The sequence below is a fragment of the Lissotriton helveticus genome, chromosome 5_2 (assembly GCF_964261635.1).
Source record: "Lissotriton helveticus chromosome 5_2, aLisHel1.1, whole genome shotgun sequence".
Classification (NCBI taxonomy): domain Eukaryota; kingdom Metazoa; phylum Chordata; class Amphibia; order Caudata; family Salamandridae; genus Lissotriton; species Lissotriton helveticus.
In genome coordinates this window covers 8249284-8264287 of record NC_136066.1, presented here as the reverse complement: position 1 = coordinate 8264287, position 15004 = coordinate 8249284, and the positions used below count along the sequence as shown (strand labels likewise).

The window sequence follows — 15004 nt, the reverse complement described above, 5'->3', positions numbered from 1 at the left end:
ACACGAATACGAAGCAGGCAAATGAGAGTGACAGTAAAGCCAACCATTGGTAAGCCATGGGCGGGCCCCCAGCCTCTGTATGCTCTTGGTAAGCTCACAATATGTCTTTCACAGTGAGACAGCTGGACTGTCTTGTACGCTCGACCTAAACAGACGTTCGTATGCAACAAGTGTGCATCAGCAGACAGACAGACGTGAGCTCATACATCCACGATTATCAGCCGCGTGACCAAGCGGGTACATACATGTTCAGATTCAGCAGCAGCACACAGAGTGGTGAGTGCATGTACACACACAATCCACCAGTAATCCATGGACATGCTCGCTCATGCATGTTTGCACACAGAGCAGTAACATACATGTGTGCGCGGGCGATAGCAGGTGTACTTTACACAGTGTGCTCTAGATGAGTTTGTGAACGTCAGTGTGCTGCTGGGACACGGAGTAGCCATGCATGCGCTCTGCAAATCACCCACATTCACTCATTCTGCTGAAAACCAATCACACACCACAGTGGCACTCAGACCAGTGCTCTCTGACATATGTTCAAGCATGCACATACTCCTTTCAGACCAACAGCAGCACACAGGTAGACGTGTGGTTACTCCCACATGCAAACACACACTCGCACCCACCCATCGACACACTTCACATTCATGCACATTATAAAGAGCATAAAATGCAATTTCCCTTTCGATTAACAGTTTTTCATCGGTTGGACTTCAAATCCACACATAATAAATATTATTCCCTTCTTGAATACATGTGGCGGTGTGCTTAATGCTTCAGTGCTCCCAACCGGAGGGTCGACGGTAAAGCGGATCCGCTGTCGATGCGTCCAGTGCCCACATGTGCGTGTCATAACTTCAAACAAGTCCAGAAAATTCCTCTCTAGCTTCCCCGATTACAGCCAGAGAAAAGCAGTCCCGTAACTGCAATAAATTAATTTTACAAAAATCAACGGTAAAAGTAAAAAAATAATATGCCACCCTCTCCAGAATACGTAATAGATGACATCATGGAAGAGGTCAGAGGTGAGGAGGGGGCCAGTGTCTCAGGCTTTGCACCCCTGGGCTCAGCATACTTTGGTCAGCCACTTCCTGGATAGGAAGAGCTTGGTCTCGGTTCGTAACCTTGGGAAGCCCTCTCGTCACCTGCAACCCATGCATCTTGTACGTCTAGTGCTCTCCAGGAGAAGATGGGACCTTCCACGGTCACAGCTTCTGCTTCCCAGACTGGATCCTCCGGAACATCTCTTCGTCCAGAGGGAGGTACTTCCCAAGGTGGGAATCCAGGAGGAACAACCGATCCTTCACCAGCACCGGGTCATAGCCTTCTCGCCGCATCTCGGTCTTCTGGAACTTGTAGGTACCTGCAGCGGAGGAGAAGAAGAGTGTCACCGGGAGAAAAAAGAAGACAGCAATGACATCAAGAGGAAGTAGAGAAGAACAGTCACTGGAGAAGGAAGAAGAGAGAAATGACACCTGCAGGAAGCAGAGAAGAAAGGCAAGAGAGAAATGAAATCAGGAGGAGAAGCAGAAGATTGATACTGAGCAGGAAAGAAAGAGATGAACAGTGACACAAGGGAAAGGAAGGCAAGAATAGCGACAATGGGAGTAAAACGAGGACGGCCATAACATGGAGAAGAAAACAGTGATGCCCGGTGAGAAACTCAATGACACAGGAGAAAGAAATGATGAACTGTGGCACTGGGAGGAAGACGATGGTGCGGCTGTCATTGGTCAAACGCCTATGAACTCTCTCTGCGGCAATATTTCCCAAAAGAATCCCCGAGCGGAGATACAATGAAAACGCACTCACGGGTTGTTTGAATTCCCCAATCTTCAAATTTAATTAAATTGGCAGGTAGGTAAACGGAGGCAACCAAATATATATATATATATTTCAGCACCGTGGGACCAACTGTCCAGATATATCTGACTTTTTCTGAGTATTAACCCCTTCATGCCCAACCCAAGCCCCCGGTTAAACACTCGTTTCTCAAATCAAGGCACAACGGATCTACACCAAATCACAAACAACACGCTTTCTGGAAACGGTTTTAACTTTTTCCAAATTTTGTTTAATTCCTTTCCGCCCATTTTCTGCATCGTAGAGCAAAGATTTGATACTCTCTGCATATATAGTTTACTGTCTTGGTACTTTTTCCTGTGGACTAGTTTTACCAAAAAGGTATTTAAGCAACAACAGGATGCAAGTGGTTCCGTTTGTGCAGTCTGGAAAAACAGTACTGAAGAGACTCGCGACTATTAGAAGAACCGTTTCACTGTGTAAAGTAGTTGTTACATGCAATCTGTTAGGCACTTAACAATGGTTTTCATGTCTATTTCCTGTACTGGGGTAAGAAGCTCACATTTTACCTTTGCTCTGCAGCAATAAATGTGTGATTGTGGCGTACTCGGAGAGTTGCTCTAAATCATGTCCTGTTGGACCCCATTCATTTTCCCCGCTGTGGCATAATTATATCTACTGATACACTAATTGGTTCATTTTGAAACAGCCATTTATTTAAACTCCAATGCTTTTCAGATAAGGAAGGTCCTTCATAAAGGGGTATTATGCCATATATGTCACAAAGAGGGTTAAAAAATGCAAACAGTTTACATTAGTCATTCCTGTTTCAGAATGGACCAATTGTGAATCCTTGAACTTAAATCTTCAGACGCAACCTTACAAGTGGTGGACTGGTATTGAACTTGTGTTTTGAATAATCCATAAATAGAGAAATTCTCAAACGTTTGGGTAAATGATCTTTTAGAAGAAATGTTCACAAACGGTTCGAGACTGCACTTAAACATATTATTGGCTAGACGCCTCTCGGGCTCCCACTGGTTTGCACTCAAGGGCTTTGCCACAGGAATCAAGGTAGATCTCATCTCACTGACAAGGACGGCAAAGGCTTGAACCAGTCTGGTGTTGCGAGCCTTCTCATCCGAGAGAGGACAAACCCTGGCATTTCGAGCTGGACTGTTCCTATTGCAGCAAGACCAGGGCTGATTTCTATATGATTGAAGTTGCTCGGCCAGATTTAGATCTCGGCGGGCGGGTTACTCCATCACAACGGCTAGACGGTTGACCTTAAAGCTGGTGACGCTCATCATGTGATTCTGGGCAAATCACTTAAAACTCCCCCGTGCCGAACAAAATGAATGTGTCGGTCTGTAATGCTACTGGTGCTCATGTAAAGCACTAGGATACCTTTCGGGGTAACTTTGCGCTATATAAACCCCCCCGCAAAGAAAAACAGTGACCAATATCCCGTCTGCCAAACTATGAATCCCATATTTCCTGTTGGATTTATATTTCAGCGGACGGGATATCCGTCACCGTTGTGATGGAGTAACATGTCCGTCGAGATCTAAATCAGGCCCTAGGATAAAATAGCATTTATACTTCAGCGGACGGGATGTCCGGCACCGTTGTGACGCAGTAACCCGTCCACCAAGATCTAAATCAGGCTCTAGGATACAATAGCATTTATATTTCAGCGGACGGGATATCCATCACCGTTGTGAGGGAGTAACCCGTCCACCAAGATCTAAATCAGGCTCTAGGATACAATAGCATTTATATTTCAGAGGACGGGATATCCATCACCGTTGTGACGGAGTAACCCGTCCACCAAGATCGTAATCAGGCCCTAGGATACAATAGCATTTATATTTCAGAGGACGGGATATCTGTCGCCGTTGTGATGGAGTAACCAGTCCACCGAGATCTAAATCAGGCCCTAGGATACAACAGCATTTATATTTCAGCGGACGGGATATCCGGCACCGTTGTGACGCAGTAACCCGTCCGTCGAGATCTAAATCAGTCCCTAGGATACAATAGCATTTATATTTCAGAGGACGGGATATCCATCACCGTTGTGACGGAGTAACCCGTCCACCAAGATCGTAATCAGGCCCTAGGATACAATAGCATTTATATTTCAGAGGACGGGATATCCATCACCGTTGTGACGGAGTAACCCGTCCACCAAGATCGTAATCAGGCCCTAGGATACAATAGCATTTATATTTCAGAGGACGGGATATCCGTCACCGCTGCGATGGAGTAACCAGTCCACCGAGATCTAAATCAGGCCCTAAGATACAATAGCATTTATATTTCAGAGGACGGGATATCCACCACCGTTGTGAGGGAGTAACCCGTCCACCAAGATCGTAATCAGGCCCTAGGATACAATAGCATTTATATTTCAGAGGACGGGATATCCATCACCGTTGTGAGGGAGTAACCCGTCCGCCGAGATCTAAATCAGGCCCTAGGATACAATAGCATTTATATTTCAGCGGACGGGATATCCATCACCGTTGTGACGGAGTAACCCGTCCACCAAGATCGTAATCAGGCCCTAGGATACAATAGCATTTATATTTCAGAGGACGGGATATCTGTCGCCGTTGTGATGGAGTAACCAGTCCACCGAGATCTAAATCAGGCCCTAGGATACAACAGCATTTATATTTCAGAGGACGGGATATCCATCACCGTTGTGAGGGAGTAACCAGTCCTCTAAGATCTAAATCAGGCCCAAGGATACAATAGCATTTATATTTCAGAGGACGGGATATCCATCACCGTTGTGACGGAGTAACCCGTCCACCAAGATCGTAATCAGGCCCTAGGATACAATAGCATTTATATTTCAGAGGACGGGATATCCGTCGCCGTTGTGATGGAGTAACCAGTCCACCGAGATCTAAATCAGGCCCTAAGATACAATAGCATTTATATTTCAGAGGACGGGATATCCATCACCGTTGTGATGGAGTAACCAGTCCTCTAAGATCTAAATCAGGCCCAAGGATACAATAGCATTTATATTTCAGAGGACGGGATATCCGTCACCGTTGTGACGGAGTAACCCGTCCACCAAGATCGTAATCAGGCCCTAGGATACAATAGCATTTATATTTCAGAGGACGGGATATCCATCACCGTTGTGACGGAGTAACCCGTCCACCAAGATCGTAATCAGGCCCTAGGATACAATAGCATTTATATTTCAGAGGACGGGATATCCATCACCGTTGTGAGGGAGTAACCCGTCTGCCGAGATCTAAATCAGGCCCTAGGATACAATAGCATTTATATTTCAGCGGACGGGATATCCATCACCGTTGTGACGGAGTAACCCGTCCACCAAGATCGTAATCAGGCCCTAGGATACAATAGCATTTATATTTCAGAGGTCGGGATATCCGTCACCGTTGTGATGGAGTAACCCGTCCACCAAGATCGTAATCAGGCCCTAGGATACAATAGCATTTATATTTCAGAGGACGGGATATCCATCACCGTTGTGACGGAGTAACCCGTCCACCAAGATCGTAATCAGGCCCTAGGATACAATAGCATTTATATTTCAGAGGACGGGATATCCGTCGCCTTTGTGATGGAGTAACCAGTCCACCGAGATCTAAATCAGGCCCTAGGATACAATAGCATTTATATTTCAGAGGACGGGATATCCGTCGCCGTTGTGATGCAGTAACCCGTCTGCCGAGATCTAAATCAGGCCCTAAGATACAATAGCATTTATATTTCAGAGGACGGGATATCCGTTGCCGTTGTGATGGAGTAACCCGTCCTCTAAGATCTAAATCAGGCCCTAGGATACAATAGCATTTATATTTCAGCGGACGGGATATCCATCACCGTTGTGACGGAGTAACCCGTCCTCTAAGATCTAAATCAGGCCCTAGGATACAATAGCATTTATATTTCAGCGGACGGGATATCCGTCGCCGTTGTGATGGAGTAACCCGTCCTCTAAGATCTAAATCAGGCCCTAGGATACAATAGCATTTATATTTCAGCGGACGGGATATCCATCACCGTTGTGACGGAGTAACCCGTCCACCAAGATCGTAATCAGGCCCTAGGATACAATAGCATTTATATTTCAGCGGACGGGATATCCGTCACCGTTGTGATGGAGTAACCCGTCCGGCGAGATCTAAATCAGGTCCTCTGTCTGGAGTGGCAACAGTAGAAGAAAAACAGCAGCCGGAGATTAATTTAGGCATTCCACCGTCACCTTTTTTGATCTGCTCATGGACGTATGCTACTACAGAGGAGTGGAGCAGCCTATTCTGAGCTCAGTCATTTCTGCCACTGCTGAGACTATCGGGGTATACCCTATAGGGGGTTAGAATAAAACCCAAACAGTAGCAGGACATGCAGATCACCGACTCTTGTTTTGGGGCCGTCCTAAGAAAGGTGTGTGTGGACTCACCTGTCTTGTTGACTTCTGGCAGCAGCCGCAAAAACACTGGGTGGGCGTACACTGGCAGGGACTTGCGCAGCTCACGGGCAAACCTCTCCAAGTCACAAGTGCCGTGAGGGTCAGCGACGGCCGCCATCCCGGCCTTCCCCTCAGTACCTGGAAGAGAAGCAATGCAGAGTCATTCGGACGCAACAATATTTTTCACAGTATGTTGGAAATTTTGAACCTACACCAATTATTAGACACACGTGGCGCTTGAATCAATCGAGCTAATTTTGTACTTTAACAATGAATTTTGATTAGTTAATTATAGATGTCGACATAATGACCAATACGATACATCTAAAGGAGATGGCACAATAGAAAAGGTATTGTGTGCAGACACAACTAGGTATGCCCCCTCCATCTCTGGGGACATTTTGCCTAGCCTGCTACTTTACTCCTTTCAAAATCATGAACTCAAAGTACATAAAATATCCAGAACAATGAATCCACAAATACTATTACATTTATGTGGCATTTCGATTAAATGAATCATTTCTGCCTTCTACAATGACTGTGGATTGGGTAATTATGACGTCAATATTTCGATTATATAGGATATATACAAACAGGTCCTATAATAGAATTTGGACCTCAGGATGATATAGATCAAATTTGAGATTGTTAAATATGGTGACGTTTTATTTTGTGCTACACGGTTTAGACAAGTCGAGATGGCTGCCGAGTTTAGATAATGGCAGGCAGAGTCAAAAAGAGGAAGTACGTCCTCTTTTCCTGAGTATTTGAGCGCGCTATAAAACGACCTATAACATAACATAACCTGGTCCCAGCACAGAAACTGTGAGAGGAATCAGGCTGCTACTTTCTTTACCAGCTGCAGTTGGTGCCTGTAGTAATGCAGGTCACAGGCGCGGACGAGTACAGCCGGGACACTAGGAAGACAATGTAGGTGGGGAAAGGTTTGCTATAGTTCTCAGATGGACGAAGCTGCAGTTCACAGCCCCCTCTTACAGTTAGGCTTCCTGGTTATCTTCCTTATCTTGATGCAGCACAGCTGGGTTAAATCCCAGTATTCACTTCTAAATTCAAATGAGCGTGTCCGGGAACTCGATGGGCATCGATGGTCGCTGCTGGGGCCACAACCTTTCTTTGGTTCGAGGCATTTATACTTTATTCCAAAATAAACCACATGACGGACTTTCTGTATGGACTTTAATAACAAGACACTTCTTATCCATCCATAAACCTATGTCCTTTACCAGGGGCTCCTTACCAATATCTGCAGACCAGGTCTGCCAGGCTGGCCCCTCTCCTGTGCGCCTGTCACGTAACTTTGGTCTTCAAGAAACTGGGCTTCAATCAGTTGCCACCGATCCATCGCTCCTTGGTCAGGGATATTCTGTACACAGGAGGCAAACGGTGAAACTGGCCCCATCAGAAGAGTGAAATATCCAAAGGAAATGACCTGGTGTTGGGATAGGCATGTGCCCTGCATACTGGGCGGGCACGTACCCCTGCCCAGAGTCACGACTGCATGTGATAGGGGTATCCTTTTACTTTGGCCCTAGCGCCACGCTTACCCAGCGTGGGCCCAGAAGCCTAAGCCAGTCCCTGACAATGCGTGGTCCACCACCTGCCCTGTGACCTGGAGGGGCACACCAAACATGCCATCGACCGAGGCAACGGCCTGCTGTCCTTGCCTTGGGTACATCAGAATACCCGGTCCACGACCTGCCCTGTGACCTGGAGGGGCCCACCAAACATGCCCTCACCCGAGGCAACGGCCTGCGGTCCTTGTCTTGGGTACATCAGGATACCCGGTCCACGACCTGTCCTGTGACCTGGCGGGACACACCAAACATGCCATCGACCGAGGCAACGGCCTGCTGTCCTTGCCTCGGGTACATCAGAATACCCGGTCCACGACCTGCCCTGTGACCTGGAGGGGCACACCAAACATGCCATCGACCGAGGCAACGGCCTGCTGTCCTTGCCTTGGGTACATCAGAATACCCGGTCCCCTGAACCTACAGTGCAGTCAGACCTCTTCCTCGGTGTCGTGAGAGCAGTCGACTGATCCCTCTCATGTAAAGTTAATCTGTTATGTGAAACCCAGAACCTTGTGCTGACATACCATATGCACGTTGAATGTATGTTTATGTGCATTGAGTATGTGTTTGTGCACGCTGTGTGTGTCTGTGCATTGAGTGTGCAGTTCAAGTCTGGCATTAGGACTCTGTGTGCTGTGTGAGTACAGAACCTTGTGCTGACATACCATATGCACATTGAGTGTGTGTCTGTGTACGCTGCGTGAGTCTGTGTACGCTGCGTGAGTCTGTGTACGCTGCGTGAGTCTGTGTACGCTGCGTGAGTCTGTGTACGCTGCGTGAGTCTGTGTACGCTGCGTGGGTCTGTGTACGCTGCGTGGGTCTGTGTACGCTGCGTGGGTCTGTGTGCGCTGTGAGGAAAATTGAATTTTGCCTTATCATGTGTGCCTACGTGTCCCCCATCCTATGTTATATGTGCATGATTAATATGCATATGTTCCCTTTATGATCTAATAATGACGCACTTATAGTTGTGTCCAACGTTTAGTATGCCAGTTATCCAGTCCCCGTGAAAGCAACGTGAATTAGGCTTCTAGGCCTATGTTGACACCCTTTTACATTGTGCACGTTAATTCATCGAGTTGTCCCCGTTTTCTAGGCCTCATGAGGGCCCGGACACCAGATTCAAGCTCCAGTCTCCTGAACCTGCTCCGAGGAGCGATGCAGCCCCTCCCGCATCCCTGACCCTTCGCTTACTTTCTGCCAAGCAGCGAGGTGCCCGGCCTGGCTCTGTCTGCCTGCCTGCCAAGAATATGTTATGCCCACAGTTATCAGTTCAGCTCTCCGTCTTCACATTCCTAGCTAACGAGCTGCATAAACATCAGCTACAAGTCTAGTCTTCCTGTCTCCATGTAAGAGAATTACTGAATTAATATCCATAGAAGATTCATAGCACACGCAATACATGAAGAATATATGCATGCACCAGCCTTAGTGTCAAGTAGCCTTTCCCCTGATGACTTTTAGATTCAATCAACATGTACTCCAAACACAAGATACCAGATATGCTCTAGGTACATGTCGTCCTGACATCCCAGACTTTAGTCTCCTCTTCTAGTACAGAAGTCAGAGCCTCCAGCTTTCCCCAGTTACACGTCATGGCCCGTTTGCGCGCACCACTAGGTTAAAGGTTCCAGCTGCCCAGGTAGCCCCCTCCATGTATCCACCCATTTATGACACTTCTGTAACGTTCTCATCACATGTCTTCGTGCACGCCCTGTGCACGCCTTCTTTGTCACGCCCATGTGTTCTTATCTTTCGTTTGTCACTTGTTCCGCCTACTGTATGTAATGCAATTGTAATGTTTTACTATATATACTCGGTACTGTTAATGTGACGCTAGCTGTCCCTCTCTCCCCTGCCCCGGCAGCTGCCAATCCATTTCATGCCAGGCTATTCCGATCCTGTCCCTTCCCTTGTGCCTGATTAAAGCCTGTTCAACTCAGATACCCCGGATCCTGCCTCTTATTTATTGAGCTATCTGTTTTATTTAATGCATAGAAAAATAGTACCGGTAATTATTTATTTATTTACCACACAATGGCGCCCGAATAGGGACGAGCCCCTTCCCCACGCGCCGGAGATGTAACGCAGGCCCCCTGACCCTTCTACAGCCATGACGGAACTCTACCGTGCACGTGCAGATATTTCTGCTTCAAGTCTCCCTCAGGCCCACGGAGGAGACGGAGACTGCGGTCCGACATCCAGACGAGGCGGTGAGGAATGCGGTTCGTCCCGACCAGAGCCCAAGCCGAGAGAGCAAGGTCCGAGGTATCCGGAGGCCCACCTGTAACCGAAGCTCGAAGCGCATGCGTAGCAGTAACCAGACGTCGTAGCAGTCCAGTCCAGTCCGAAGCCTTCAGTTTCTGCTTCCCGGTGAGTACCGTTGCGGGGGAAGTATCTAGACAGGTTCATTAGTTTGTCCCTGGTCCGATGGGTTTGGGTACACAGATCCAGTCCGACGTGTCCATCTAGGTGGATACGGTATGACGTGTCTCTTTATGAGACCGGTATGTTCTGTACTGTTTTAGCACTGCATCCAGTTTCTGTACTGTTTTAGCAGTGCATCCAGTATTTCTAGTAAGTCTGTTCTCGAGAAGTTCAAGTATTATGTTTTCAGTGTATCAGGTAGTATTCTGTTCGAACTGTTATTAATGTGTTTTTTATGTCGTGGTATGAGTGATTTGTTTGCCATTTCATTACTGTGGTTATCGTGTATTGTGTTTAAATCCAAGTACAAGTTCAAGATGCCGCTGTTTTCTAAGTTACGTCAGATAAAAACCAGAAAAGGGTTACTCGAAGAATCAGTTCCTGTCCCTCCTAGGGACAGTCCTGGACACTTTATGTACCACAAGCATGGCTTAGATGCCATATTATATCTAGACTTATGGGTGGATTATACAAAGAATCTTGAAGAGAAATATAGATGGCCTGTATCAGGTACATGGGATGCCGAGTGCATCATGCGAGTAGAAGAAGCATTATGGAAAAAGAAAGCCAGACAATCCCAGAAAGATGCCATAGAATTATGGCGTAAAGAATCCCATAAAAGATCCGAAAAAGAGTTCAGAAAAGCAGAATTAAGTAGGGAATCCTCAGAAAGAGCCCAAGAAAGGGAACTTCTAGAAGAAGGTGAACGAGTTAGAGCAGAACAGTCAGACAGACAGAGAAATGCCCTTATTAAAGGTATGTATCCTCTTCTTGCCGAGGGCTTGCCGGAGGCAACCCCGGAAGCATCCTGTAATTTACCGCCACCCTTGGTCCCGACTAAGCTACGTCATAAACCGACTGCAGCTGAAATTTTTCTTTCGTCCTATTTGGACGATACAGTCCCAGAATATGCAAATCCTATTCCGCCTGCTCAACCTCAGCACCCTGTTAATAATGTAATTCCTGTTCCTCCAGTCAATGGTCCCAGGAACCCTGTCCATGTGCCAGTAACCCCGGACCAGTCCACACCACGTGTTTTGCCAGTCACCTTACCAGCACATTCAGCGTTAACTGACGATTCTAGTTCAGGAGGAGCGGGGGGAGGTGCTCCTACCACCCCGCCTCAAGTAAAACGACTGACGCTGAGAGACGCAGCGTTACAGCGCACGCCAAAAGTGACTACATACGCAGACCTCAAGCGACACCTTACTGATTGCATATATGATTCAGTTCCAGGCGAAGATCACATGATAATATACTCCATACGTTTACGATGGGTTGCCAACTATTTGGCCACCCTGCCCGACATGAAGGAACATCTAGACAGAATATATCGTTTTATCCGTACAGGGGAGAATCCAGAAAGTATTCAAGAAGCTATGGCACATAGAAAAGTCGAGAATCAAAGTATGATTTTACAGTTCTTGATTAACTGTTTAATAAGAGAACAAGATCAACCTGATAAAGACAAAGACGAGATGAAAGTCTTGACAAGGTGGAGTGATAATATATCCAAGGGAAAACACAAGACACAGAATAGTATAGAAAGTATGTACAGGAAAATTCGTAAAGAAATTCTAAGTATACACGAGAAGGAGAAAGCAATACGAGCAGCCGAGAAAGAAAATGACTCTTCAACTGAAGACATAGACAGCGAGAACCCCGACAGAATAGCTTATGTAGGTAGAACTAGACTTTCCGACAGACATTCACGCCTAGATTACAAGAAAGTTTTTCCGCCTCCCGTACCAGAACAGTGTTCTCTGGAGCAAGTATTCCAGGCTACAGATAAAATTCTGAAACTACGAATAGGTTATAGTGAGCTTAGTACCATGCATGAACAAGAACTAGCCCGATCAGCAGTCCGATGGACTAGTGATTCTACCACGTTTTCAGATGAAATAGTGGCCCAAATGTTTCTGAAGCTGCCCCCAGCCGAGCAGCGACTGGTGGGTATGTACATGATCCAGCACCTCATTACACTGTATGAGGATCAGCATTCTGATCCAGGTCCCTTGTATGATGTTCTAAACGAGTTACTCCTAAACAGATGGAAAGGTCTAGGTACCGATTTAATTAACGTCATTTTAGAACAGCGCCACAAATACAGAACGTTCCTGACTCCGCATTTTGTTCCTGTTCCACCCCCAGTAAGAAAATCATTCTACATAGACAGACAGAACCCGTTACGAGAAGTACACCCAGTTAAGGGAGCGGGGGGTGATCTAGAACGAGTATTTGTTTACACCCCTATCACGAAAATAGAACTCTTAGAAATGAAAAAGTTAATACCCTGTCACTATAAAGATCCAGCAGGGTTCCACCGTGAATTAAAAGACATGCTCCGTATGGGAGAATACACGTATCCTGATATTATTAAAATGTTAAAGGTCCTGTTGCCTGCGGGCATATATGAAAAACTCAAAGAAAAAGAATGGGAGGTGGGAGAGAAAAAGATAGATTGGACCGCATTAGAGACTGAGGATAAAACACGAGTTCCAGGTACCGGTCTTGGGGAAAAAGCTAAAGCATTGCCCGAATTGTTAATACAAGTCTTGCCAAGATTACTAGCAACGAAAAAGGAAGACTGGGATGCTATCTCAGCCTGTAAACAGAAACAAGATGAAGACACTAGTGATTTTTATTCTAGATTTGAGAAATGTTTCATTATTAATAGCGGTCTGAAAACAAGTAGTGAATCGTATCCACATCTTTTTGTTACCAAATTAGTTGAGAATTCTTTACCACAAGTTAAAAATCGAGTACTGAAAGTCGAAAGTACCTGGCAAGCTAATACTCCGTCACAAATGCTCCAGATGCTACAGTACCACCAGAACAGAATCAGGGAAGAGCAAGAACACGAAAGAAGACGTATGAAAGACACGAAAATGAAAGTACTAGTTGCACAGTCTGTTCCACAAGACAGTCAGAAGAGGGGTACGAATCAAACCAGTCATCCTGCAGCTCCCGTCAGAGGGACATGCAATTACTGTAAACAGCCAGGTCATTATATAAACGAATGTACAGTTCTGAAACATAACATAGCTACTGGTAAGACGAAAGAGAGACCACGTCCTCCTAGACAAGAACATGTTCCGCAGAACACGCAAGCACTGCAGAACGCACAACAGACAGTTACAGTACCGCAGCCTATAGCTGCCACACAACACTTTACACAACAGATGTACCAGTATGCACAGTCAGATTATCCAGAATATCAGCAGTATTCATGAAACAGCCTAGAGAGGGAGGTAGGCTTGCCTCTCATCGAGATTCCTGTAGATCAAGAGGGTCCCTATGTACACAGTCAAGTATTAGGGAAAGACAGAAAATTTCTGATTGATACAGGGGCAAGTAGGACTACCATCAGTCATGACGAGGTTCCAGGGGCTCCACTCTCAGGCTCTAGAAATGTTTCCCTTGGATTTTCAGGAAAGCCTATTGTTAAGGAAATATCGAAACCAGTTTCCCTAGAAGTTGGTCCATTGTCCCGAACTACAGACTTGTTACTTACGAGATCCTGTCCTGAAAACTTACTAGGTATCAAAACACTGAAAGAATTAGGAGCAATCATTTGCTGCTCCCCAGAAGGAGTGAGATTGTTTTTACGTGATTTTAAAGGTCATTATGTATTACGTGATTTTGATCCAAGATTATTGAATGTACCTCAGCATTTATGGGCGCAAGGTCCAACTGATGTAGGTTGTATGCACATTACACCCTATCGTGTCACTCTGAAACAAGGTGTTGTATTACCACGAATCCGACAGTACAAATTGCCACCCGAGGCTGTAGCAGCCTTATCCAAAATTATTGACGAGCTCATTGCTCAAGGAGTAGTTGTAGAAACTGACTCCAATGTATGTAATTCTCCTGTCATTCCGATTCTTAAACGTACTGATCCCAATGCACCTCCAGTTTATCGATTAGTGATTGATCTGTGGAAAAGTAAATTTTGCCATGTTCTGTGTCCCTACGTGTTCCCCATCTCATGTTATATGTGCATGATTGATATGCATATGTATTCCCTTATGATCAATTAAAGACGCAATTACAGTTGTGTCCATCTCTAGTATGCCAGTTTCCAGTTCTCGTGAAAGCTACGAGTATTAGGCCTATGTAAACCTATGTTGCCACGTTTCACAGTGTGCACGTTAATTCAGTAAAAGTCCCCGTTTCTAGGCCTCAAAAGGGCCCGGACTCAGATTCAGCTCCTGTCTCCTGAACCCTCTCCGAGGAGCGATACAGCCCCCACCTGCATCCCTGACCCTTCACTTACTTCCTGCCTCGCAGTGCCCGGCTCGGCCTGGCTCTGCCTCCCAGTCTGCCAAGAGTATGTTATGATTCTAGTTATCAGTCCAGCTCTCCTTCTCTGCATTCCTAAGCTACTGAATCGCATCAATAGTTTCAGTCATAGTCTAGCCTTTATGTCTCCATGTAAGAGAAATACTGTATTTATATTCATAGAATATTCCTCGCACACAAGCTACATGTAGAATAATGCATGCACCGGTCTTAGTGTCGGTTAGCCTTTACCCTGATAACTTTTGGATTCTATCAACATGTTCTCTAAACATCAGATACTAGATAGTGTTTAGGTACATGTCGCTCTGACACTCCAGACTTTAGTCTCCTCTTCTAGCGCAGAAGTCATAGCCCCCAGCTCCTCCTGGTAACACGTCATTGCCAGTTTGCGCGCACCACT

General features: G+C 46.0%; 1 protein-coding gene across 2 annotated transcripts in view; it reads right to left on the bottom strand.

Moving 5' to 3' along the window:
* Positions 1 to 462: 462 nt before the first annotated feature.
* Positions 463 to 15004, bottom strand: part of LOC144761153 (long-chain fatty acid transport protein 4-like) — a 132558-nt gene continuing 118016 nt past the window's right edge. Inside the window, exons 12-13 of one of the 2 annotated variants that reach the window (XM_078646646.1) lie at positions 6269 to 6415; positions 463 to 1372 (exon numbers count right to left, since the gene is read on the bottom strand). In XM_078646646.1, the coding sequence (XP_078502772.1) occupies positions 1215 to 1372; positions 6269 to 6415 (305 nt within the window). In that variant the 3' untranslated portion in view covers positions 463 to 1214. Of the gene's footprint in view, positions 1373 to 3570; positions 4472 to 5910; positions 6416 to 15004 lie in introns of those variants that run through there. The other variant, XR_013595610.1, reaches the window with a different exon arrangement.